This window comes from Strix uralensis, chromosome 3, assembly GCF_047716275.1.
Source record: "Strix uralensis isolate ZFMK-TIS-50842 chromosome 3, bStrUra1, whole genome shotgun sequence".
Taxonomy (NCBI): Eukaryota; Metazoa; Chordata; class Aves; order Strigiformes; family Strigidae; genus Strix; species Strix uralensis.
In genome coordinates, this window is record NC_133974.1 from 72,587,353 (window position 1) to 72,614,628 (window position 27,276).

A 27,276-nucleotide genomic window follows, 5' to 3' on the forward strand; every position below is an offset into this window, starting at 1 on the left:
CTCCCGCCGCCCCGAGCCTCGCTCGGCCGCCAAGCGCCGCCCGGCGGGAGCCACCCGGTGCCCCCCGGCGTCGAGGCCGGGCACCCCCGGCGGCACCGGGCGCGCTGGTGGCGGGCAGCTCTGCCGCCGCGGCGCCGGGAAGGCGGTGGCGAGCGCAGCGCAGCGCCGCCCCGGCCCGGCCGCGCACGCTGCCGCGGCCCCGAGCCGGGCCCGCCGAAGAGCCGGCGGCGGCCCGGTCCGTTATTCTGCAGCCCGGGCGGCGGAGGGGCGCTGGCAGCGGCGGAGCCGCCCCCGCCCGGCGGCGAGCAGTAAGGGGGGATGGGGGAGGGGGGATGGGGGGGGCTGCACCGGTCCCCACACCCCCGCCGCCACCCCCCCGGGAGTTTTAAAGGGGCAGCGCGCCCGCCGCAGGACTCGCGCCCCGCTCCGCCGCAGGCGGAGGCTTTAGGCCGGGGGGTGCCCGGCGGGAGGGCGGCGGCGGCGGGGCCGGTCCCGCCGGTGAGGCCCGCGCTGCGCGCGGCGGGCGGGGGAGGGAGGGGCGGGCGGGGGCTGGGTGGCTCCTGCTGCTGCTGCTGCTGCCGCCACAGCGCTCGCCGCCTCCCCTCCCCCCCGGCGGGGGCTCCTCGCTGCAGCCTCTGTGCTCCGCTCTCGGTCATGTGACCCTAACGTAACCGGACAGGAAAAGCCGCCGCCGCCGCCGCCGCGCTGACTCCGTTGTTGCTGCTGCTGCTGGGCGCGGAGACGGCGGCGGCCCGCGCGGCACCAGGCGCCTCGGCGGCCCGCGCCCCCCAGGTGAGCAACGGCCGCGCCGCGCCCCGCGGGGGATCCCGGCGCCGCCGTCCGCACGTGCGCCCGGCCCCGCCGCACCGGCCGCGGCCTGGGCTGAGGCGGCGGCGGCGGCGGGCGGGCGGACGCGGGGGCGCGGCGGGGCCTGCTCGGCCCTACCTCCTCATTGTGTGCGAGGGGCGCCCGGCCGCGCCGCGGCGGGCCGAGGGGGCCGCGGAGGAGGAGGAGGAGGAGGAGGGCCGCGCCTGGCGCCGCTGGGGCTGCCTGGCCTCCTGACAAACCCCCGCCGGGCCGGGCCGGGCCGGGCGGCTCCATCCGGGACACAGCCCGGGGGGGGGATGGGCCCGCGCCGAGGGGAGGGGAGGGGAGGGCCGGGGGGGTGGGCCGCGCCGCGGGAGGGAGGGAGGGGGAAGGAGTGGAGGGAGGGAAGGGGGGGTGGGGGCCGGTGTCGCCCCGGCGCGGGGCTCGGCTGGGCCGGTCGGGGCCCGCGCACCCGCCCTCCCTCCTCCCTCCCTCTCGCCCGCCCGCCCGCAGCAGGGCGGCCCCCCCCGGCGGCATCCGGCGCAGGGAAGGGCGGGGGAGGAGGGCGCCGCGCGGCGCGGGAGGGGGCGGCCCCGCCTGTCTCTCCTCGGCAGGGCTGGGCGGCCCTGGCGGCGGCGGCGGCGGCGGTTCCCGTCTCGCGCGCCCTGGCGGCTCCGCTCGCGCTGCGTCTCGCGCCGTCTCCGTCCGTTCGTGCGCGCGTGGCGTGCGCGGGGGGGCGGTGTGGGGGGGGTGGGGTGAGGAGGGGCGGGGAGGCGGGCGGAGAGAGGGGCGGGAGGGGCGGGGCGCAGCCAGTGAGAGCGGCGCGCGGCCGCCCGGCCTTCCGCCCCGGCGGCCAATGGGAGGGCGCCGTCTCCTGCGTCGCAGGGGCCGAGCGTGACTCCGGGGACGAGAGAGGGCGGGCGGCGAGCCACGCCCCCCCCGCCGCGCGCTACGGCGCGCGCCCCCTTCCCTCCCCCCGCTGCCGGCGCGCACACGTGCGGCCCCGCCGTGGCAGGCGGGGCCTGCAGCTGCCGTTGCTCTGGGGGCGCCGGGCCGGTGCCCTCTGCCGCCGGCCTGGAAGGGGCGCGGGGGTTTGTTGGGAGGCCTGGCCCCCGCCGAGGGGTGCGAGGACAGACGGGCGGCGCTGGGCCGGGCCCGAGCTGTGTCCTGTCAGCACGGCCGGCTTCCCCTGCCCGAGCGGCTCCCGGTGTCCGCGCTCTCCCCCCGCCTCGTCCTCGCCAGCGTTTTCCTCCTCGGCCTCTCTCTTCTCATCTGTGGTGTGGCACCGGCCTCTCCGTCGCATCCTTGACTTGTGCCCACCGCTTCTCCCTTCCTGGTCTCCGAAATAAGCGGACGCTTTCGGAAAGGACCCAGCCTCGCGTGGGTTCTCACCCACCGTTGAGCAGATCGGGTCATTTCAAAAGTTATGCTAAAGCTGAGCCAGGCCAGCCTGTCAACCGTGCAATGGAAGGACTGTCCCTTTAGGGTTTCAGGGCACAAGAAGTGTTTTACACAGTTGTTGAATCGGTCAGCGCTAAAATACAGCCCTGCCGGTGTCAATCATCATTTTATTTAGCTAAGGGTGAAACTCCTGAACATTTGCATACCTGTAATGTACCCTTCTATACATAAAAGAGAGACAAAGTGCTTTCCTTACTCTTCTCTGCTCTATAATTTCCTTAGAGTGTAATCCTTCTAGTGCTTTCAGTTCAAAGCATTTAACTATCTTTCAAATAGACACAAAAACTTAGTGTTGCCCACGTGTACAAACACTGTATCATTTTGTGAAAAGATTAATTCAGGTCTCTGATGAAGGGTAACAGCTTCAGCTGCCACAGTGACTGCTGTTTGGATAAGGGTGAAACTATAAGCTAAATAAACTTAGGATGATAATAACTAGAAAGAATGCCTTTCTGGCTCAGAGTTCCCTCACATTGATGGTTTGCTCTGCCTGACAAGCTTTGCTGCCCAAGTACAAACCAAACTCAGCACTGGTGAATTAAAAAATATAGCAAATAGAATAACCTAAATTAAAGCTACCAGGAAAAAAAAAAAAAAGTCTAGTGTGTTTTCCATAACATCACAAAGTCTGCCTCCGTGGAGCATCTTGCAGGATTAAATAATGATGAACATGATTTTTGTTACTGCTGACAGCAAGTATTCCCTCTTTTGGAGAGAGGGAGAGGATTTTAGCATAGTGTTTATACAAACTTCAGTTATCCAAACAGTAATTTAGGGAGGAGAGGATGGATCTGAAGAGAGTTGAAACCTGTTTTGGTTTTTTTTTCCCTCTTATTAACTGTAAGAAAATAATCAGCTGTATCTTAAATTGTATTTCTTTCTTTGCCCTTATACCCCTGACTCAAACGAGCACTGATCTCATGTGAATGCAAAGGAATGCATTTGCTCAGCCTGGTTATTGGTTGAGGGCATTCTTCACTGTCCAACAGGTAGAAATACTTGTTTCTCCAATGACTAAACATATTGGCATATGTGGAATACACTTTTATTCTTTTTCCCAAAAAGGCACACTCTTACTGTATAGAAGAAACGAGCTGTTTGTACCTTACCTAAAATTTCCATAAATTTGGAGGGAAAAAAACCCAAGACTTTTTAGAAATCTACTGCTTTTGATCCATTTCTCCTGGTTTCACCTTCTCTTTCTTTTCTGTTCATAGAGCATCTGCACTGTTCTGGGCATAACGTGCCCAGGAATTTTGTTGACTTCTCTTGCTGTTTTACATGCCTATGTACAGACCTACATTACTTCATACTTCGCTTTTTCTGCTCAAAGCTCTGTTTGTTTTGGTTAAGTTTGTATCCACTTGTTGATCTTACTAACCCTATATTCATCCATCCAACCATACGCAACTGTCCTGATGCGTTTCCCTGGCTATTTTTTCCCCCAACGTTATCCATTCTTGCTTCCAAGGCTGCCCTCAAATCCTTGAGAAAAAGTTTATAGCTGTTGTGGTTTAAGCCTGGCCAGCAGCCAAACACCACACAGCCGCTCACCCTCCTCCACCCTGGGGAATGGGGGAGAGAATTGGAGGGGTAAAGGTAAGGAGACTTGTAGGGTGAGATAAAAACAATTTAATAATTGAAGTAAAATAAAATTAAAATAATAATGATAATAATAATAGAAAGTGCAAACGAGTAATGCACAATGTGATTGCTCACCACCCACCAACTGATGCCCAGCCCGTTCCTGGCTAGCGATCCCAGAGAAGCGAGAATCCCGAAACCACAATCCCGGAAGCGAGAGTGAGCTTCCTGATCAACCCTCTTCTATATACTGAGCATGACATTACTATACAATATAGAATATTCCATCACCCCGTTTGGGTCCGTGGCTTTGGCTACGCTCCCTCACAGCTTCTTGTGTACCTGCACCCTGGCAGGACACGGGAAGTTGAAAAGACCTTGATTTTTTACCAACAACAAAAAACATCAGTGTATTATCAATATTCTTCTCATACCAAATCCTGTACTGAATCCAAAACACAGCACCATTCTAGCTACTAAGAAGGGAAAAAAAAATAGCTCTATCCCAGCCAAAACCAGGACATAGCTCTTAGGTAGTTCTTTGAGGACAGCCTCCATCAGCTGGTACAAGGAAGTGCAGGGAGGGTGGGGGGCTGCGGAAGCCCTGGTTTAGGGGGGCTCAGGTTGGTGCCACATTTTACCATTAGTTATCTTACCTTGTGCCGATGGCCAGCAATGAACAGAACCATACCTCTCACCCCTTGGGTTTCTTGATTTGCTAGGCGAAAATGAGGCACTCTGGCACACAGGCTCCTTACAAGATGCTGTTGTAGCTGATCTCAATAAATAAATAAATAGTTGTGGTATAAAAGGATCGGCCCCTCCTGTTCTGATGGTCCAGAGGGCTTGCCAATACCTAGAATGAATTCATTGTTTCAGCCTGGGAAGACTCAGGTATGTATCTGGTATTTCCCATGAGAGGGCATAACCATCAAAAATGCTTAATTATTTAATGCTGGGTTTGGATTCAGCTGGATGGACACATAACTTTTAGGTAAAAGATATACAGAGACAGTGAAAATTCAGGTTAAAAGTATCTAACTTGTCTTTTATTGGGTTCTGCTCTTGTCTCTCCCACCCACTTAGATGAGGGTGACTGATACCAGAAGGGAGATTTATTTTTCCTGTTTGAACAGACGAATGGCAGCCAAAATACTTTGTTCTTCCCATGACAAATAGGTTGTTTTACTACTTATTCATATTTTTTACTCTCCTTTAGCTATTTATGCTTCTGTATGCAAGTCCCCCTGCCATGCCTTTTCAGAACTTTTTGGTCCTAGCTCTCCTTTGCTCTTTAAGCATCAGCAAATCACTTGCACCTCTGTGAATCGCATTGCCCATCATGAAACAGAGATCCTTGCTTATGTGTAAGATACCATTTATACAGCAGCTTGGGATTAAGAGGTGTTACTAAAGCATGACATACGGATATTAGAGGAAAATACCTGTTAAGAGACAGCTACTGTTGCATCTGTGCATCTACTGTTAAGTTTTACATGGAAATAATTTTCTTTTCAGAGTGTAAAAAAATGGATTTGGCCAACCATGGACTTATTCTGCTGCAGCAACTAAATGCTCAGAGAGAGTTCGGTTTCCTGTGTGACTGCACCGTTGCCATTGGTGATGTCTACTTCAAGGCACACAAATCGGTCCTTGCTTCTTTCTCCAACTACTTCAAGATGTTGTTTGTTCATCAAACCAGGTAACTATAAAAAGGTTTGCTGTTTAAATGTTGTTCAGTTAGCTAAGCTAAAGACATCTAGCAGCATTCTGAAACCTGAAAGTGTTCTTTTTGCTTCTTGCCATGACATAAGGAATATGAAATCCAGTCTTATCTGTAAACTAGAATCTCACTTTAAAACATGCTAAAGTTGAACTGTGATTAATTAACACTAACGTTATAATTTAGCACAAGTTCTTTATCTTTAAAAAAGCATAGAATTCCTAGAATCAAAAACTTGAAGGAACCTGTCTTCACTCTTGCACTTTCCTTCCCCCACTCGCTATCCTCTACTCTGTCTTGGCACTATTCTTGACTTTCCATAACATTATATACAACCCAATAAGGATTTTCTAGGAGATTTTAAGAAATAAACTTATAAAAGAGGTTAATATGTTTCTTTTTTTTTTCCCCACGGTTTACCAAAGTCTGTTAAATAATAAAATACTACATAGTTGTAGAAAATAAGGGGGTTTCTGTTTCTTCTTTTTTTTTTTCCTTCTTTTTTTTGTGGGTAGCCTTACATGGAGGGCATTGAAAAGATAATGAAAGCGTAAGACTGTTTTAAAGATTTTTTTTTTTTGTCTTTTTCCCAATTATTGGAACTATCTCAAAAAGTTTATGTTAAGTGAGTCAAACTCTTAACTCTTCGGCTAAGAGCTCTTAGCCAAAAGTAAACATCAAGGACTAAGTGCATTTGCACTTCTGAGACTGGCGTGCAGGCAGATGTATCAGTCTTGATGCTCCATCAAGAGCACACAGTCATCCAAGGAAGAAAGCACTGCAAAGTTTACTTTTGAGTAATGTATCTGAATTCAGAAGCAGTCAGAGAGAGCGCTCAAGAAGGATGCACCTCAAGAAATGGAAGAATTGGCTATAATTTTGTCCTCAGCTTGGTAGCCTACTGTGGTTAGAACATTCAGACTTCAGTGTGCAGTCATGTCTGTTTCTGGATTTCTATCTTTTATTTAATGTTTGTTTAATACAAGAGCTACAAGTAACTTTGAAAACTATTAGAATCCCAGATCCTCTTCTGTTAGCTAACTGGCCTAACCAAGATGTTCCTGATTTTCTTTCTTCTGTGAACCTTGCCTCTCTTTCTGCACAGAGATCCAGCTTCAGCCGGAGGAGTGGTGGCTGTTTCAGTCCAGAGTATCCTAAAGCTTGATGCATAGGGCATGCTCTCAGCTGGAGGATGGTGGTGGTTTCAGTCCTGTTAGGCTGAAGTGGGCATCACAGCCAAAGTGTCTCTCTTTGTCGAGTGCTCTACGCAAGGGACTGTTAGTCTGACCAGGTGTACTGCTGGTGCTACCATTTATTCCTCCCTATTCAAGGAAAGAAGCTACCCTTCTGCTTTGTAAGGGACCTGGCCTCCACAGGTTAGATGTGCTAAGGCTGCACCTGTTGCACCAGATCCTCAGAGGATTCACACCCTGTCCTGCACAGTTTCTGGGTCGTAATGCAGTTGAGACAAGGTGATACTCACATTTGCAGAACTGTAGCTGTAAACATGAGTAAGACACAGAAGCCAAACAGGCAAGTGCCAGATTAATTTTAGGTGTTCTCAGGGCTAAGTACTGAGAAAAGTTTAATGGATTGTGAATTTAGAGTCCAGTGCTAGCAGGTTTTAATTTAGCTACAGATGTGTTTGATTCCAACCAAAAAAAGGGGGAAAATATCTTTGCAATTTACAAAATGTATTAATATGTGACAACAAATCTATACCATAAGAGCAATTTAGAAAGGTGTAGATTGCAATGGGACAGCTTTGTCTTTCAAGTTAGTTACTTCTCTGAGGAAAAAAATCTCATCTTTGAAGTGACCAATAAGATTAGCTCTTTTACATTAAAGTGCTTCCTGATATTTATTGCAGATTCTGTCTTTTGAATTTAAGTAGATGCCTCAGATTTTTATTAATGCCTGAATAACCTAGATCTGGTAAAAAAGATCTTCCTTATCTCTTATTGATCATTTTGTTTCATCTTTCAGCGAATGTGTCCGTTTGAAAGCAACTGACATACAGCCAGATATCTTCAGTTATCTCTTGCATTTGATGTACACTGGGAAGATGGCACCGCAACTCATTGACCCAGTTCGACTAGAACAGGGAATAAAGTTTCTGCATGCATATCCACTAATTCAAGAGGCCAGCCTTGCAAGTCAGGGAACTTTTTCTCACCCGGATCAAGTTTTTCCATTAGCATCTTCATTATACGGCATTCAGATTGCAGATCACCAGATAAGACATCCCACTAAGGTTACATCAGCGACTGACAAACTCGGGCGAGAACCAAGGCCGCAGACATCACGGATGAACCAAGAGCAGGTTTCTGAAGGCTCACAGCTCTCGCAGTTAGCTACAACTCTGCCACAAGTGACCCGGACAAATATGTCCACTTCTGACCCATTGCCATCTTCTTTATCTCCAGAATTGGTATCTGCTGCTGGTAATAATTCACCTGCAGGAGAAGAGGCCAACATGGAGGCATCTTCTTCAGATGAACAGCCCGCCTCACTCACAATAGCACATGTCAAGCCAAGCATTATGAAAAGGAACGGAAGCTTCCCAAAATACTATGCCTGCCACCTCTGCGGTCGCCGGTTCAATTTGCGAAGTAGTTTGCGTGAGCACCTGCAGATCCACACAGGAGTTCCCTTCACGTCTAGCCAGCAGGGAGAAAGTAATATTTCTTTGTCTCTCTGTAACAACACAGCTGATAAAGATGCTGTGGAAGTGCCTGAAGCAGGGATGATTAGTGACAGCGAGCTGCAGCAGATCTCAGACTCCCCAATAATTGATGGGCAGCAGCAGTCAGAGACACCGCCCCCCTCTGATATTGCAGACATAGACAACTTGGAGCAGGCAGATCAAGAGAGGGAAGTAAAAAGACGGAAATACGAATGTTCCATCTGTGGTCGCAAATTTATTCAGAAAAGCCACTGGAGGGAGCACATGTACATACACACTGGCAAGCCCTTCAAGTGCAGCACTTGTGACAAAAGCTTTTGTAGGGCTAACCAGGCTGCCAGACACGTGTGCCTAAACCAGAGCATGGACACATACACCATGGTGGACAAACAGACTCTGGAACTCTGTACTTTTGAGGAAGGCAGTCAAATGGACAACATGCTAGTACAGACCAACAAGCCCTACAAATGTAACTTGTGTGACAAAACATTTTCAACTCCCAATGAAGTAGTCAAACATTCGTGCCAAAATCAAAACTCTGTCTTTACACTAGAAGAAGATCGCTCCATTCTGCTAGGTGGTGGGGACACAGAAGCCACAGAGACTGATAATGCAGTGTTAGCCTCCATCAAAAAGGAGCAGGAAGCAGTGTTGTTAGACTGAATGTGAAACCTATATCAATTTTTTAAAGTTTCTTTACTCATTTTTTTTATTAAATCAATTTTTTCCTTCCCCCACCTCTTACCTCACTTACCCCTGCCATCTTTTCCACCAGCCTCCTTCCCACCCTTTGTCTTCAGCAACCAGAACTGTACTGGCACGTTAGGAAATTGGACTTTGCCTCTCCCACCAAAACAAACAAAAAGCTCTTGCATCAAACCACAACATAATTGATTTTAATACAAAGGAACGTGTGAAAAAATAATACAGCTAACTATGTTGATAGTATTAGTTAATCCAAATTTAATAGATTTTAAACAAAATTTAGATTGCTTAAAAGTGTATTTAGATACAATGATGAGTGTAATGAGAAACAGAGTATCAGTTTGGTAAGCAAAGAATATATATATATATATATAAGTTTCCCTGGTAAAAGGCATTTTGAGAAGATCTGGCAAATTAAACACCATGCTTTTTAGAAGTCCACATGCAAGTTGATTAAGGTTATAACTTAAAACCCTCAGAACTTTTCTCAGTTAATGCAAAAATCTCTGTTCATTGAATTAAAAAGAGCTGAGGGTGTTGGTTTTCTTTTAGCCTTATGTTTTCCTTCAAGTATGCTTTTGGGTATCTGTTTCAGATAGCATCATTGAGTCAAGCAAAGTAGTTACTTAGTCAAATTTTGACTTAAGTAGCTGTAATAATAATGTGATGGCAATCTTTATATATATATATATAAAAAATACTGTATATGTACAAAGATTTTTATATATATATATATAGAAAGTGTTTGTATGTGTATTTGGTACAGGTAAATAAATGCACACATCCTTTTTAAGTAACTGGCCGTCTACTCTCAGATTCAGCCCAGAAAGTCCTTCAGTTGTTTGACAAAACTAGTCATTGCACAGGTTATTTTCAATCAAATTTAAAACGTCCTGAGCTGTGTGCATTTTTATTTGCCTGTTGGAGAAGCTTATGGGTAAGTGTTGTCACCCAAGCTACAAAGAAAACTAGAGAAGTGACATACTGGTGAGCACTGTACCATCATTAGTGCAGCACATGCATGTGTTGTTAGCTACAGGTTTGAGTCATTCTAGATGAAAGGAGAGAGAAAAGCTTTATTGCCTTACTCAGGCAAGGAATGTCCATGATTTCATTTGGTCTAATGGCATGACTTAAGAGGAAGAAAAAGTGGTGCAGAGACATTCTAGGAACAGGGGATCATGGTTGTTTTAAAGTGAATCTGTAGTGCTGGCTGGCAAATTCTGCTCTCGTGAGAGTCCTGTTATTTTCAAAGCCAAGACAAAGTCTGCAAGAACTAAAAGGGTGAATTCTGTAGTTTTAGTTACTGCTGATGGTAGCACTGCATCTTTGTGTTAAAAATCAAGTTGTTGATTCTTATTATTTTATATAGATGCCCAGATTTTTTGCTGGTAGCCTAAAAACCTAAACTGACAGCAGCAATGAAGCCCACCGAGCAATTACTGGGCCAATGGAAGGCGTAAGCGAACAGAATAAGTGCCCCATCGTAAATGGAGACAGTGTGTGTTTTGGGGGGAGGGGTGGGAGAGGGCAAGTCACAAACCACAGCTCTTCTCTGTGTATACGTTTAAACTGAATATCATCTTTTTGTGTATAGTTAAGTTCTCAGATTTGTAAGTTTTTATACATCATTTCATTGAATAAAAACTTAATTAAATGGGATATGATTTATTGAGTTGAAGGTGAAAGGTTGTTGGCTTTTGATTTTTCTGAAAGAGCTCTTAATGAATTGGTTTAAAAGCCAAGTGATTTATTCTGTTTATCAGACTAAAACCTCCATCATACAGGTGAACAAATAGCTTACTAAAGCTTAAAAGTGGATTTAGCACAAAATTTAGCACATATTTGGTTTTTTCTGGTTTATTACAAGGTGACAATTATTGTAAAGTTTATTGTAAGTGGTGTCGAGTTTATCATCTTTTGTATTAGAGTAATAGTTTTAAAATCAATTTATTTTACTTCAAAGTATAAAAGTGTTTTGAGGTAAAAAACCAACATCTTACAGAATTATTTTAGTGTTGCCCATTTAAAAACTTTTTTAGGATCTTCATCTACCAGCATAATTTCTTTAAATGCGTTTTTTCATTTCATCTCAGTCTGAAATGCTCTCAGAGTAGGAAGACAAAAGAATAAATCTTTCCTAATTCAGGGTAAGGTTGCCTTCTGAGGTAGCTGTGGTTTATAGGGGATAGTCACAAGTTCATTTCCAAAATGACTACAGCTGCTAAAGGTGCTGCCGCCTCAGGTATTAGTAACTGCTTAGTCAGATGCTTTTTTTTTTTTTTCTCCTCTTTCAGAGCTCCAGCTCTGCTGAAGTGCAGAGTACAACAGTTTAGCTCAATTCCCCAGGTGACTGGTTGTATCAGAAGGGTGTACACGGCCAAACGATTTTTTGTGAGGCATTCAGCAGCTCTGGGTCCTTACCTTATTACTGCTCTCACCTCTCCTTCTCCACTGTTTGGAGAACATGATGTTTGCTCAGTTGTATGTTGAATGGGTTTAAGTGAACTGATTCCACTGAAAAGCAACCAGTCTTTAAAAAATGCTGGTTTTCTGTCAAATCTGTTCCCTATTTTAGCTCTGCAGAGGGTTTCAGATGACTCCCGGATTGTACAAGGGCAGAAATGAACAGGGAGGAGGCTTACTGAAGCCAGTGTTGCTGCTGGCAACATCCAAGGTGAAGAGGGTGTGAAGCGGTGACTCCCACTCGGGCAGGCCCCTTGCCTGGTGGGCAGTGTGACCTCGCAAGCCGGTGTACTGCCCAGAAAAAAGGGGCAGCGTAGGGCAGGGACAAGCAGCTGGGGAAGAAATTGGTTATGACAGCACTGCTGCTGAAAGAAACATGAAATTGTAGGCTCAGCAGAGATACTTTCACCTGTTAATATTTATTCTTAAGAAAATAACACTGTCAGGTAAAGAGAAAAAGACCACAATAAAGAGATTATTTTTCTATAATACCCTTTATTGTCTGATGCTCCATAGTGATGTTCAAGTCATTGCCTCTCGCTGCTTGAGCAGTTTTGTTCCTCTACAATGAATTAGGAACAGTATATTCTGGTTATTAACAGCTGCATCAAGAATTTGGGTAATTACAGCACAACTATAGTTTTCTTCAAGCGTCTTTGTTAAATCTCATCTGAATTATTACAATTAGAGACAACTTCAGGTTTTATCTTTCACCTTTTGACTCAGAAATTTGTGGCCACGTTGCTCATTGCTCATTCAGTCTGCTCACCTGCTGAAGTTGTGAATTCTCTACCAAATGATTGCAGGAACTACTGAATAATCAGTGAAAATCTGCCATCATTCAAGGCTATGGGCTTCAGCCCCAGTGTATTTCCGAAGGAGTAACTTCAAAGTTGATTTCCCAGGCATATCACTTGACAAGACACCTCTTCAGAAGTACCAAACACCTACAAATCTATCTGATCAATAGAAAGCAAAGTTTGCAGTCCTCTACAATTGACATTTTTCATCAACTTTGTATCAAGTATCTTCTTGGTCACTGGTCTGATAATCATTCTGCTTCTGCAGGGGCAGAATTTATTACTAGATACTGGTGTTACAAACATTGAATAGTTTAAGCTGTGCTCCTCTTTACACTGCAGGGCCTTAAATTGCTACCTTAATGTTTAGAAAATCTGCTTCGTGGCTCTTCAGCTTCAAATCCCATAAAATAATCGCATCAGTCACAAAAGGTAGTCAGTCGCAAAAAAAAAAAGTAGATTTCTTTCTGCTTGCTTTAAGTAACATCTTTTACCTTAATTAAAGGAAACCTGGTTAGACAAGAGCAGGTTCTATGGCACCCAGTGGCATCACAATCCCTTGCAATGGTTCTTCCCAGTCTGCTTAACAGCGGGATTACTTTTTTCAGGTTGTTTGCCTTTTTGGAGAGTAATACAGTTCTTTAGTTTAATCTTCGGCCAAAGCAACTGAAGACGAAACTGATTCATTCTTAACCAAATTAAAGTATTTTTCCTTGATTGTATTTCCACACCTTTTAATCTTAAAAAGTAAACACAACTAAGGGAGAGTTCATTTTGGAGTTCTGTCATTGACACTGTTATTTATTGCTTCCTAAAACTCCACGAATGTTTCCATGTGGCAAGATACTTCATAGTTATGAATGATTAGGAGTATTTAGGCTACTTAAAGAAAACAAATTACATTTAACATTCCTACTTCAACATTGTAAATATTACTCTGTTAGTTACAGCAGCATACCTTCATAATGAAATCTAGGTGATATACTACCAGTAGTGATAAAGGCTGACTGTTTAAAAAGCCCAGCTGTTGGCCTACCTGAGGCAGTATGTTTCCATTTCTACAGCTCTGGTTTTGTTCATTTGCTTTGGTTTGTAAAAATGCCTGTTGTTGTCACTAGATTATGAAATCCAATTCATACCAAAACCACAGGAAAGCAAAGAAGCAGCAAAAAGTCTTTTGCAGGATGCTTTGTTAATGTATATTTGTCAAATGATCCGTGATCATCTCTAGAAGTAAGACAAACTCACTGTCCTTAAATATGGGCTTCTATCAAGCCTGCCATTAAAAAGGACATATTTTAATGAAATTTAGCCAAAATCATGAAACATGCTTCCCCTGCAGTACAGCCTTGCTGCCATGCTGTCTACACATCCATGCTTTTGAACAAATCACGTGTGCCAAGATGCAGAGCTCAGCGTCGTCTCTGAGCAGCTGTCGCTGCAGTGCCAGTATTTTAGGCCTCGTGCTGAAGGCGCTGCCAGCAGGTCTTCCTCAGATTCAGTCCATGCCTGTCACCTTGGCCAAAACCAAAGCTTCCCTGTAACCTCAGCAAACCTACTCAGAGAAGAGAGAAGCAGAGCCACAAAATGCAAGTTAACACAAATGTACACTTACTGTACTGCTCTGTAGAGTATGGAGGAGGCACCCCACCACTCCAGCCTGCCTCCGCTCTGCTGACTGTGTCAGGCCCAGTTCTGAAGCAGACCCTACGCTTTCTAAGGGAGCTTCCTGATAAACCCACGTTTCCTTCAATTCTTTTCCTTAAGACTTTTCCTGCATTACCCACCAAGTGCACCCAGGTCCTTGGGCAAAAGTAATCCCACGCATGGGTTTACCTTTACCCAATGCAGGAGTAACCCAGACGGTCTTCCCCAACATATTTTTAATGCACACTACAGGGGCTTTTATCCTCATCCATGGTATGCAGAACGTTTGATTGAGCAGAGCCAGCTAGCAAGCTGATCCTCTGGTATTGGCTAACCAGGTGGCTTTTGCTAAATGCACATCCCAGTGTTTGAAAGTTCTACCACCCATTGCTCTCAGTGTAGTTTTCAGCAATCCATTGTATCGCTCAATTTTCCCAGAGGCTGGTGCATGGTAGGGAATGTGATATATCCACTCAATGCCATGTTCTTTGGCCCAGGCGTCTATGAGGTTGTTTCAGAAATATGTCCCATTATCTGACTCAATCCTTTCTGGCGTGCCATGCTGCCATAAGACTTTCTCCTCAAGGCCTAAAATGGTGTTCCGGGCAGTGGCATGGGGCACAGCATAAGTTTCCAACCAACCAGTGGCTGCTTCCACCATTGTAAGCACATAGTGTTTGCCTTGCCAAGTTTGTGGGAGTGTGATATAATCAATCTGCCAGGCCTCCCCATATTTATATTTTGACCATCATCCTCCATACCAAATGGGCTTTAACCATTTGGCTTGCTTGATCGTAGCACATGTCTCACATTCATGGATTACCTGTGCAATAGCATCCATGGTTAAGTCCACCCCTTGGTCATGAGCCCATCTATATGTTGCATCTCTTCCCTGATGCCCTGAGGAGTCATGGGCCCAGCAAGCCAGAAAATGTTCACCCTTATGTTGCCAGTCCAGATCTACTTGAGCCGGCTTGATCTTGGCAGCCTGATCTGCCTGTTGGTTGTTCTGATGTTCTTCAGTGGCCCAGCTCTTGGGTACGTGAGCGTCTACATGGCGTACTTTCACAACAAGATTCTCTACTCGAGCAGCAATATCTTGCCATAATTCAGCAGCCCAGATGGGTTTGCCTCTGCGCTGCCAGTTGCTCCGTTTCCACCGCTGTAAACACCCCCACAGCGCAGCTGCCACCATCCGTGAGTCAGTATAGAGGTAGAGCACTGGCCACTTTTCTCACTCAGCGATATCCAAGGCCAGCTGGATGGCTTTCATCTCTGCGAACTGACTCGATTCACCTTCTCCTTCAGCAGCTTCAGCAACCCATTGTGTGGGGCTCCATACAGCTGCCTTCCACCTTCGATGTTTCCCCAAAATGCGACAGGACCCATCGGTAAACAGGGCATATCGCTTCTCGTTATCCAGTAGTTTATTATATGGTGGGGCCTCTTCAGCACATGCTACCTCTTCCTCTGGCGCCATTCCAAAATCTTTGCCTTCTGGCCAATTTGTGATCACTTCCAATATTCCCGGACAGCTGGGGCTCCCTATTCAACCCCATTGTGTGATTAATGCAATCCATTTACTCCACGTGGCATCAGCTGCATGGTGTGTAGAGGGGACACTCCCTTTGAACATCCAGCCCAGCACTGGCAGTCGGGGACCCAGGAGGAGCTGTGCTTCAGTCCCAATCACCTCTGAAGCAGCTCAGACCCCTTCATATGCTGCCAGTATCTCCTTTTTGGTTGGAGTATAGCGGTCTTCTGATCCTCTGTATCCCCGACTCCAAAACCCCAGGGGTCTCCCCTGGTGCTCTCTGCCAGAGACTCCAGGTAGGGCCATTCTTCCCGGCTGCAGTGTAGAGCACATTTTTAACATCTTGCCCTGTGACTCTGTGTAGCTGATGAATAAGACTTCTAGATCGTGACAGCACAGGATGGAACTGAATTTGGATAAAGAGGAATTTTGCAGACCATCCTATATTGCTAGTGTTGAGCCACTTCAAAGAACAGGACCAGTAAGCATAGAAGATCTTAAAACAGATCTCTCTCCTGATTTGTCTTTGGTTTCTTCAAGCTCGAACACAAGCCAGAGGAGCAGTTTGGAGCCTAAGGGACACATACAAGTTTGCCTGTGTATTAGGCCATTTACATCGTTGGAAAGAGAAAATGAATTGCAGAACTGTGTTTCACTTGAAGATTCAACAAGCGTCGTACTGAAGCCTCCCAAAAATTCTTTGAGTTGACTAAGTAAAAAAACTGCTGAACAGATGATGCAGAAGTTCACTTTTTCACGAGTGTTTGGACCTGAAACAACTCAAGAAGAATTCTTTGAAGGTACCACGAAGCAACCGGTGCAAGATTTTTTAGATGGATATAATCATCTTATTTTTACATACGGCGTTAGAAATGCTGGGAAAACCTACACATTCCAAGGGACAGAGGACAACATCAGTATTCTGCCAGAGACTCAGATTTTGTGTCTCCTTTCCAATGGCTTTGTCAATGCCCCCTTCCCTAGACAGGGATCCCAGCTGCCTGGCTTCCCTGCCCTCTAGTTCCATGCCACTGGCCCCGCTATCCCAGCATCGGAGCAGTCAGGTAACAAGTTGCTCATCTGGATGGCGGCTGAAATCTTTTTTTATGTCTCGCAGCTCACTCAGGGATAAGGATTGGGTGACTATCACTGGCTCTGCCTCCTCCTCCTGTTCTTGTGATGGGCCTGATTCATCATCACCCTGTACACCGCAAGGGGATTTTCTTGTGTATTTCTTCTTCTGTATGGGAGCAGCTGACACCATCATGGGTTGGTTCTCTGGTTCAGCTTCAGCGCCTGTCCTCGGGCTTGTAGTGGCTGCAGTTTCTGTTACTTGGTTAGCAGGTGCAGAGCCCTTCTCTTCCTCTTGAGGGTGCTGAACAGTGTTTAATAGCACCGGGTAAGCGTGGGCTATGCCCCAGCATGTTGCAGTGAGCTGTGCCTCTCTGGAATTACCTGGGTGACAACATACTTTTTCCAAATATTCCACTAGCTCTTCAGGATTCTGCACCTGTGCAGGAGTGAAGTTCCAATACACTGGAGGTGCCCACTGTTCTAGGTACTTGCCCATGCTACTCCACACACCCAGCCACTCATAATTCTCCAACCTTGGGGTAGGTTTCCCAGTGATATTCTTAAATAGTTGCTTAACCCTGAACAAAACCTGAACCACATGCAGGAAGACACTAGCTCCTAACAGCACGGCAACCATGTTTATGTCAACATTCCAATTATTTGAACTCCCCACATTTCTCAAACACAACTGTAAAGACCCCAGAACTGATGACTGCACGCTACCATAGATGAGCATCACATAGTACAACAGGAACAAAATCTTAACCTACCTCTCACAGAAGGTGAGCAACAGCATGGGAAACACGTATTGCAAATGAGGTGACAAGATCTTAAGGAGGCAAGCAATCCACATTTTACCCGTTTTGTTGTTATCTCAAAAAAAACCCTCAGTGCCCTACGTTGGGTGCCAAAAACTGTTGAGGTTTGAACTCAGCCGGCAGCCAGATGCCACGTGGCTGGCCGTTCACCTCCCCCCTCCCCGGTGAAATAGGGGAGGGACAAAAAAAGAAGAGAATTTGTAGGTTGAATAAAAAAGAAAGAATTTACTAAATATAACAAGAGAACAACAGTAACAATAGTGAGTCCAAAAAGAAACAGGTAAAATGCAGCAGTGGCTTACTGAGCGCAGCGACCGCCCCCACAGCAACACACACCCGGGCCAGACCTGAAAATCCCACGCCCACCGCAAGCCTGCCCCCCTATATCCCTGGGCATGACATCACATGGTATGAAACACTCCAATGAAAGTTAACTCCATCCTGCTCGAAACCAGGACACTGGCATATTCCTGCCTTCCAGCTCGGAAGTCTGGTTTACGCCTTTCCCGTGGCTTGCTGCAGTTAGTTCTGAAGACTTTCAGGCTTATCAGCAACTACCAAACAGTTACTTCTGCACAGCTGCAGAGGCACAGACCTTCTCTCTTTCTGGCCTCGGTACCCAGCGTCCATGCCGCTCTTTCGGCAGCCGAAAGGCGCTGCTCCCGGCACACATCAGGCCTTCGCAGGAGCTCTGCCTTGGGGCAGCACCTGAGCAGGAGCCGAGTGAGCAGCCGCTGTGGCTCTGGGCCCTATTTCTGCTGTTGCCTTATCGCCTCCTGACGTGACTCAGACTGGCACTGGGTACAGCTAGCAATCTAGAACTGAACCCGCATTTTCCCTTCAGAGCCCACCGAAGCAGCTTATTATTTCCCACGTGCCTTCTGTGCACACACATCACTGGCGCAAGCTAGCGCCGTGTCCTGCTCCTTCCTCTTTAGCCGCTGTCCACGCTGGATGGAAGCTCACCCAACAGGGAAGACAACGGCCAGAAGTCGCTGCTGTGGCCACACCGATTTCTCCAGCTTTTGGGGCGTTATGACACAGGAAGCACGGCTCCACACGCATGTGAGGTGCAATCCCCGTGGGCTTGTGAGGAACCGCCTGAGCCTCCTTTTGCCTGAGGCCGGCGGTGAGTTTGCAGAGGACGGCACTAGATGGTGCAGTCACACCAGAGCAACCACCCAGGCGTCCTGGCTGGCTGGCCCGAGGCCCTGCCCGGGGACAGGCACTGCACACCCCGAAGAGCCTTTCAGCAACAGCATTCCTGTACCGAGAGGCTGCACTGGAAAGCCAAAGGGCTGCCGGCAGGGAGGACTCTCGCAGCCCCCCTGCCTTCAGCAGGCTCGCCCCAGAGAGCAGAGCCCTTTGCACGGTGGGCCACAGAGCACTCAAAAGCACAAGGTCCCGAGGCTTGCAGCGGCAGGTATGCAAGGGGGGACGTTTTTGTATCCTCACTGACAAGAAAATATGTAAGTTTAAATATCATGAAATTTTACAATTTCTTATAGATATATATTAAAGTGGTTACATCTGCCATTCATGACTGACCACTTCCCCTCAAAAGGGGTTGACTCCAAATCGGGTCGATTTCATGGTGGCATAGTTAGACATACCCTGCAAGTGCAGCCCTAGATAAGGACAAGGACATGCTTTTGGGCAGCCCTGAGCACTGACAGTGGTGGTGTTAAACCACCAGTGTGAGCTTCCCATCCCAGCAGGAGCAGGTCTTTCCTGACCAAAGATTAAAGACTGGAAAATGGGGAGGGCTATACACACACTGGGTCAGGTCCTTCCACCCCAGTACTTGGAGGACGTGAAGGGAAATAATCACTCAAAGCAATTGATTTGCATGCGCTGATGAGGAAAGGAAGGTGATGCCCCATCACCAAACCACCACCATTCCAGCTGCTGGCACACAGGCCTCCACATACAGACATGTACACAGAATATTCACTTATAATTGTTCAATAATAATCTTATTCTTTGATATGACTACATTCTTACACAGAAGGTTTTTTTAATCTCATTTTGAGGCATACATGAGGCACCTTTGACAATATTGATAAAGGAAAGAGACCCAGGACAAGTCCTGATTTGTGTACAAGAACTAAAAAAGAACCTTTGGGGAAACATCACCTTTGTTTGCTGAGTTTATTAAAGCTCAGTTTTCCTGCCCTACCAACTATTTTTCAATAAAGCTGTAGTACAGTCTTCATTTTAAAAAAACATACCATAGGTACGCCTCGGAAGGGTGTAAGTGCCGCTGTGCGCCGCTGTCCTGTCACATCGGAGGAGCGTATAACAAACACCTTCCTTCTTCCTACAACACCGACAGTTGCGGTGGCAGAGCCACCTCCGCGCTGACTCCCTGCTGAGGTTCTCCCCTGGTTCGCATCATCTGTGGCACACACCGCTGCTCCTGCCACACACCGGAGAGGCCAGGCCGGGCGGGACCGCCCCAGACAACGGCACGTTAGGAGGGCAGGGCGGCGGCGACTCCCCTCCGGCGGGCAGGGCGGCGAGAACGCCCGCCGGGGAGCCGGGGGCGAGGCATGGCGGGGGGGGGGCAAGCCGCGGGGCGGGGGGGCGCGGCCCGTCGGAAGCTGGCACTCACGGCTCGGCGGCATCCAGCGACGCTCCGGACTGCGGGCGGGCGAGCGGACGGGGCGCGGGGCCGCCACCGCTTCAACAGCCGCAGGGATCGGTGGGGGCGGCCGCCGCCGGGAGAGGGGCGGGTCTGACCAGCAACAGCCGGGCGGGGGGGGGGGGGGGGGCCGGGGAGGAGGAGGCCGCGCATGCGCGGGGCGGCGGGTGCGGTGCTGCGCATGCGCGGCGGCAATTAGGCGCCTGCCGCCTCAGGCGCGAGCCGCCTCCTGCAGGTGTCCCGGCTTGTGGGAGTGCGGGGACTTGTGTACGCGTGTGCCCCCCGCCCGCCCCGGTGTCTGAGGAGCTTCGTGGGCTGGCCCCACCTGAAACCCGCTACTGGCGTGGGTAGCAGAAACTGAGTCCTCCCACTAGGTTTACTAACACCACAGTTTTACTTAAAACTGGTCTGACTAGGGTGATGTGTTATCCTTCCCGCTGGCCAGAGTGATTTTGAGGCCAGAGTATTGCTGTCCTGGGGAGTCTCCGTGCGTAAAGGTGTGTCTCAGAACAAACGGTCACCACATCACCGTGGTCTTTTCTGAGCTCTACCTGCTACTAGAGAAACAAAAGCAAAAATCAGCCAAAGGAATGGGCTGAAGCCAGGAATCAGCTTTCATCTGTGTGCAGAGCTCTGCTGTGCAGAGCAGAGAGCTGATGTGTGGTGAAACAGCAACTCAAGCTAACCGGGGATGGTCTGAATGACACCTTAAGCTGTTAGGAAGCAGACACCTAAACTAAAACTGTGACCATGCCTCTCAGGGCACCACTTTTCCTATTTTCAGGTGGGGTTTTGTTGGTTGATTTGGGTTTTTTTACATTCTATTAAGTGTTTCCTCTTTAAGAGAGTTGGAACATGGAAGGCACAGAAGTATCATGGAGGTATTTTACACTGATAGCGGATTGTGACATTGCAGATGTGAAGAATATGATGGTGATTCGTGTTGTAAAATATAGTGACTTTAATGTGAGGAGCAGGTGTGCTGCAGGTATTTTGCAATGTATGTAAGTTAAAGGGGATTTACCGTGGTTTTGTTGTTAAAATGGTTTGGAGGGTTTTTTTCTGTAAACACAGACTCCTATGGACTGTTATTGCGCAAGTGGAAAAGTACTGGAGGGACCCCTACCAGAAGCCCCTAGCAACACCAGAAAGACCCGGGAAAGTTCGAGAGACTCTACTACGCATGTGCGGACTAGGGGAAGGTTCGAGAAACTCTATTGCGCTTGTGCAGCCTGGAGGTGGAAACTTTTTGGGAGAATTACGCCCATTTTGTGAATATGCATGAGGGTAGACTATAAAGGGGTGGCACAGCTCCACCTAGGGTGCGTCGGTGCGGAGGGGAACTCACCCGCGCCCCCCCCCCCCCCCCCCCCCCCCCGGCTCTTCGGTGTACCAAAGCGCTATTTTGCTTGTTCTTATTGCAATAAATTTATAAAACTATATTCTGGTTCTGCCTCTGCATTTATAACACAGAGGTTTCTGCAATAGCTTTGCAATGGCAACAGTTTTCACTATGCAGTCAGACCATGCCCCCATCTTAGAGCATGAGTGGAAGCAGGGGCTTCTGCCTTCCCATGTCGTTCATGGGCAGGATTGAGAACACGTGGCTTCTGCCCTGCCAGCCTCGGGGTAGCAGCACTCTGATGGCAGTGCTCCTCTCAGGGCTCGTGCTTTCCCCTTGCCCTTGGCAGCTGAGCAAGGGAAGGTGGTACCAAATGCAGTTATACTTGCCCCAGAGAATGGGAGCACCACCTTCAGTTCTCATTAACTCGAGGGTCAGAAATCTTTTAGCATGGGATTTGTATCTGTGTCTTAAAGAGAAGAGCGTACTAGGAATTTGGAGATGATGGTTGTATTGATGCTTTTTTCCCCTTCAGAAACTGCGATAGATCCTCTTGCTCCTAAAGGAGTTGCTTTCTGCTCCAAAAAGAAATCGCCCTACAGAAATTAAAAGTTCTCAAGACATTTATTTGTGTCACGGCACAAGTCCTTGGTAAACCAGCCTAGTGTTGTATTGTCATACAAACTGTTTTCCTGCTTCTGATACTCCTGCAAGGGAGTGTGAGGTGATGGCTTACTCTGTGTCTGGCCATGCCCTGCTGACGGTCTCCTCCGGAGTGCTTACAGGAGCGGAGGTTTTGCACGGTGAGAGGAAACAAGTGCAGCGGCTGCTGCCAAGAGGATTTATTTGCTGTGGCACGTAGCTGCTGGTAGCGGTACCCACTTGCAGCGCCACACCTCGGTGGTGACTCTTACGTGAGAAATGAGCACATTTATTTCCTATTGCTGTCAAGGAACGCAGTTAAACATGTCTCTGAGAACCAAGAAATAAGGATACAATACCACTTGCACTTTGCACTGATGTCTCTGCCACTGAGCATAAGGGACAGGAGTCATTTGCAAAAGAGTAACATTCCAGGCTTTAAGCTGTCTCCTGCATAGCATTGAATTGCTCTGAAGTGAAGCAGGCGGTTTTGCAGAAGTGCCAGCTTGCAAGCACTACAGAAGAGGGCAGTTCCTCAGTTTGTCTTTAAAACCTACCAGCTGAATGGCAAAATCCTTCTTCAATGTCTGATGGGACCACGAGGGTGCATTTCTTGGTGTCATCCTGCAGTAAGAAATGTATTAAGATTACACAGACGAGTTGCTCCGGCTACTCAGAAACCCAGGAGAGACTCCAGGGTATAACTAGAGCAGGTCAAGCACCTGCTGAAGAGACGGCTAGGTCCAGGAGTGGACTGCCTCTCCAGCTGACAGGGCCATCTGTGGCAAAGGCTCATGCTGCAGCCAGCCACACTGGGCCTGTCAAGAAGGCCACAACCCCTGTGGAGAGTGCACAGGACACTGCCTGTTCAGCTGGAATGAAACCAAACAAGTATTTCAAGCGTGTCAGCGCTAAGCAGAATGTGTTTTTCTCCTTTCTCTGTCTTTCCTTCCCTAATTGTAGTTTCAGTTTTCCCTTTCACCTGAGAGCGTGTGCAGGAGATGCCCCCTGCTCCTGGTAGGAAAGGGGAGGAGGCGAGGGGGTCCTTGCTGCCCCCTGTGAGGGGAGGGGGTTGAAATACCTGTGGGGATCTTGGGTCAGTTGTGCAGACCTTTGCATGGAGCACACGTGTAGCTATACTGAGCATTACCAGCATTGCTTTTTAATGACCATGACCAAAAGGTGAAGACTTCAAAAGAGCAAGTGTTAGCATCCCTGAATTAAGCCTCGCGGATAAAGCTTTGCCACAGCTTTGCCAGTTGTTCTCTAAGATTGGCATCTCTCCAAATGGCACATGAACTCTTAGCGCATCTGACGGAAAGAAGACAATTAAGAAAGCTTTATTAATGACAACTTACTCTCTCAAGACCATCTTATTTTCCCAAGCAATTCTCGGAGATGGAGGTAATGAAGGTCTCAGTTAAGCAAGTGCAATAAATAGTCTAGGGAGAGACTATACCTATCATCTTTTCTGTTTCAGAATTCACTGAAGTGTGAAAAACTTTGGGAGTGAGGCACTCTATGCTCACCATGGAAAGAAAGAGTCATGCTCTTTCAGATTTTGAGAAGGCTTTACTAGAGGGGAAGTGTATGTGCCCTCATGATGACCCTAGTGCCCAGCTTCATGCTCTTCCTGTAGAGACATAATCTCTGGTTTCCTATTCAAAATTAGGCTTTATTTTCATAATTCTTTAATAGTAGTCTCATTGTTATATATAACTGCATTCTTAGACAAAATTCTGCTCTGATTTGAAGCCCAAGCTGATGCGATGTTGCATGGATCCAGGCAGCCTCTATTGCTCTAGTCCCCGCCAATATCCCTTCTCTCCCACCTGGGCCTGTAGTGAGAGGGGCCACGTAGGGTGGATGACTCCCAGTGACTGAATCACATTTATGGTTTTCTTTAACAGCTCTGGAGGCCTCGTTGTGTTGTGGGGTCCATTTCCAGATTACATTTTTCTTTAGTAAGTTATGTAGTGGTCAGGCTGTTATACCAAATCCTGGGATATGTGACCTCCAAGATGCTAAAGTCCTTAGCACAGCACATAACTCCTTTCCTATTCTGGGTTAGGGGTAACCCCTGGATTTCTTGTAGCACCTCATCGGGGTCTGTTTTTCTCCCACCTATCCATCTGACTCCCCAAATGATGGATTCGTGACTGGGCCCTTGTTTCTATTCTTCTGGTGTCTGTACCCCAGTTGACTGTGGGTGCGTTGTAGCAAGTGTCCGTAGCCCGTTTACAAGGTCTGCGAAGTGGTCACCTCTTAAGACATCACCGATGCGCTGCCCCACAGTGACCTCTTGTGGAAATTTTAACATTTCCAGCTTTTTAGCCGATGTAGCATGAGCTACACATACGGTGGGACTATGGTTTAAGCCTTGCGATAGGCGGGTAAATGTATACTGGAGTCTCTGTCAGATGAAAGCAAAGCTCATCCTATCTGCCTCCAGTGCTGGGATCATAAAAACCACTTCTTTCACATCGATAGTTGCCATCCATCATTAAGAGGGTTGACTATATATCAGCTATACCGGGACCAGCTGCAGTGAGCAGTTTGGAAGCAACGGTCAGGCCTCCATAATCTGCTGTTAGTTGCCCTTTGCCATTAGGCTTCTTTCAAGGCCATACAGGAGACTTGTAGGAGCATGAGACTTGCCAGTGATCCCCTGTTCTTTTGCCTGTTTTGTCATTTCAGTAAGGGGATGGGTGGCACCAGGAGGGAACTTGCAATGTGGAGCGCTAGCTAGCTTGCTGTGGGCGAAGGCAGCACCTGTTTGTAACAGGCTAACGGGGGTGCATCGATCTGAGGCAAACTGTGCGGTAAAGGAGGTGGTTGACCTTGTTTACTATTTTCCCCATGGATCCACCCACGACTGACCCTTCAGTAAATCTGTACTTAAAAGGCACCTATCGGGAGGACCTACGAGTAAGGTGGAGTGTACTGCTGGTCCATTAGACAGAATTAATTTAGCCCTGGCCAGTGGGTGGGTAGTGACTTGCCCATGAATGCCTACAGTTGAAACTAATTGTTTGCTAAGTGAAGGCTGTCCTTGGTAAGTGCCCTTATCTACCACCTACACCTCCTGTGTCGATGGGGAATGTCGTAAAGCAGAGGTCATTGACTGCCACCATCACCTCGGCACGTGGATCCTCAGCAGGGCAAGTAGCAGCCCTTGGACAGCCACCGGATCAAGCCCCAGCCTTGGTTTCCTGCATATGCATGCTCTAGGGTCAGTGCTGACAAATGTGGGTATCCCAGAGCTCACATCCCTAAAATCCTCTGCCTTAGTCATTACTTTCTTAAATCATGCTGTGTCACCGCCATCCCTGCATACGGATCCCAGAGGACTATCATGAAGGGTCGATGAGGCAGACTCAGCCAACTGCTGTAAAACAGGTATTGTCAGTGCATTTAACTGACTCGGAGATCCCTCTTTATCTAAATACACTTTCCATAACCAATTATGCTCAGTGGTAACTGTGGGTGCTCCTCTATTTCCCCATTTTGCTTTCTCTTTTTTGCATAGAGACAGGCTGGCTCTTTTCCTTTGTATTTGTTTTAGCTGGTGTTCTCCGGTTTTTATCATTTGTGGTATATACTGGTATATCTGCCAACATATGCTGGAGAACCTTTTGGAAGGTATTAACTTAACCCTGGCTAAGGCTAATGATTCCAGTGCTCCCTCTGCTTCCTTTCCATCACACTGCAGGTGTCCCCTCTATCACCCCAGGAAGCAGAAGAGCCTCAGCAGCCCGGCTGCTGCTGGACTTGCTGCCAAAGGCTTTTTGGGGTAGGCTGGCATATTCCTGCCTTCCAGCTCGGAAGTCTGGTTTACGCCTTTCCCGTGGCTTGCTGCAGTTAGTTCTGAAGACTTTCAGGCTTATCAGCAACTACCAAACAGTTACTTCTGCACAGCTGCAGAGGCACAGACCTTCTCTCTTTCTGGCCTCGGTACCCAGCGTCCATGCCGCTCTTTCGGCAGCCGAAAGGCGCTGCTCCCGGCACACATCAGGCCTTCGCAGGAGCTCTGCCTTGGGGCAGCACCTGAGCAGGAGCCGAGTGAGCAGCCGCTGTGGCTCTGGGCCCTATTTCTGCTGTTGCCTTATCGCCTCCTGACGTGACTCAGACTGGCACTGGGTACAGCTAGCAATCTAGAACTGAACCCGCATTTTCCCTTCAGAGCCCACCGAAGCAGCTTATTATTTCCCACGTGCCTTCTGTGCACACACATCACTGGCGCAAGCTAGCGCCGTGTCCTGCTCCTTCCTCTTTAGCCGCTGTCCACGCTGGATGGAAGCTCACCCAACAGGGAAGACAACGGCCAGAAGTCGCTGCTGTGGCCACACCGATTTCTCCAGCTTTTGGGGCGTTATGACACAGGAAGCACGGCTCCACACGCATGTGAGGTGCAATCCCCGTGGGCTTGTGAGGAACCGCCTGAGCCTCCTTTTGCCTGAGGCCGGCGGTGAGTTTGCAGAGGACGGCACTAGATGGTGCAGTCACACCAGAGCAACCACCCAGGCGTCCTGGCTGGCTGGCCCGAGGCCCTGCCCGGGGACAGGCACTGCACACCCCGAAGAGCCTTTCAGCAACAGCATTCCTGTACCGAGAGGCTGCACTGGAAAGCCAAAGGGCTGCCGGCAGGGAGGACTCTCGCAGCCCCCCTGCCTTCAGCAGGCTCGCCCCAGAGAGCAGAGCCCTTTGCACGGTGGGCCGCAGGGCACTCAAAAGCACAAGGTCCCGAGGCTTGCAGCGGCAGGTATGCAAGGGGGGACGTTTTTGTATCCTCACTGACAAGAAAATATGTAATTTTAAATACCATGAAATTTTACAATTTCTTATAGATATATATATACTAAACTGGAAGCCACATTTTCTACCTCCCAGAAATATCACCCGAAACTACAGGCCACGTCAAAGGCCATTAAAGTGAGGGTAGCTGTACAGAGAAGAAACAACGTGTTGAGCAGTTATTGCAATATGACTTAACGTACATAGGTATACAGTTTGTACAAATTCAGCCAAGTTTGCACTTGTGAGGTGTTATTAAGAGCACAATGATCTTGCAAGACAACTTAAACCTGTGCAAACCAACCAAGGTTGTTGGAATTGCCCAAAGCTAAGGGGGAAAGCTGCCGCTAACGATGGACAGAGCGTTATGGAGGCTCCCAAATGAGCAGCCAACCACTAAAAATAAAAAATTAATTATTAACAGAGTTAACTAGCTCTCCATAAATTACAGGTTCGAATGTCTGTGAGAGGAGAACAGAACAACTTTCTAGGGTTTAACGGCAACCCAAAACGCAGAACAAAGCCACACTCCCTAGGGTTTAATGGCAA

The 27,276-nt window shown here is 48.2% G+C and overlaps 1 protein-coding gene across 3 annotated transcripts; it reads left to right on the plus strand.

Annotated features, from left to right (window-relative positions):
- The first annotated feature begins 320 nt into the window (after positions 1 to 320).
- On the plus strand, positions 321 to 11,925 carry ZBTB2 (zinc finger and BTB domain containing 2). 3 transcript variants are annotated; one of them, XM_074862847.1, is made up of 3 exons: positions 321 to 792; positions 5,371 to 5,554; positions 7,562 to 11,925. In XM_074862847.1, exons 2-3 carry the CDS (start codon positions 5,382 to 5,384, stop codon positions 8,922 to 8,924), a joined length of 1,536 nt encoding a protein of 511 aa, XP_074718948.1. In that variant the 5' UTR covers positions 321 to 792; positions 5,371 to 5,381; the 3' UTR covers positions 8,925 to 11,925. The 3 variants fall into 3 exon arrangements, with proteins under 3 accessions (XP_074718948.1, XP_074718951.1, XP_074718949.1); XM_074862850.1 differs by lacking the exon at positions 321 to 792 and adding an exon at positions 6,681 to 6,951 and having other exon boundaries at positions 5,460 to 5,554; XM_074862848.1 differs by lacking the exons at positions 321 to 792; positions 5,371 to 5,554 and adding an exon at positions 6,958 to 7,108.
- Positions 11,926 to 27,276: the final 15,351 nt, after the last annotated feature.

Excerpts from the sequence above, each read along its gene's own strand:
- ZBTB2 (XM_074862847.1), top strand. The coding sequence starts at position 5,382 with ATGGATTTGGCCAACCATGGACTTATTCTGCTGCAGCAACTAAATGCT. Across the intron at positions 5,555-7,561 it reads TTGTTTGTTCATCAAACCAG|CGAATGTGTCCGTTTGAAAG; the intron begins GTAACTATAAAA and ends TTCATCTTTCAG.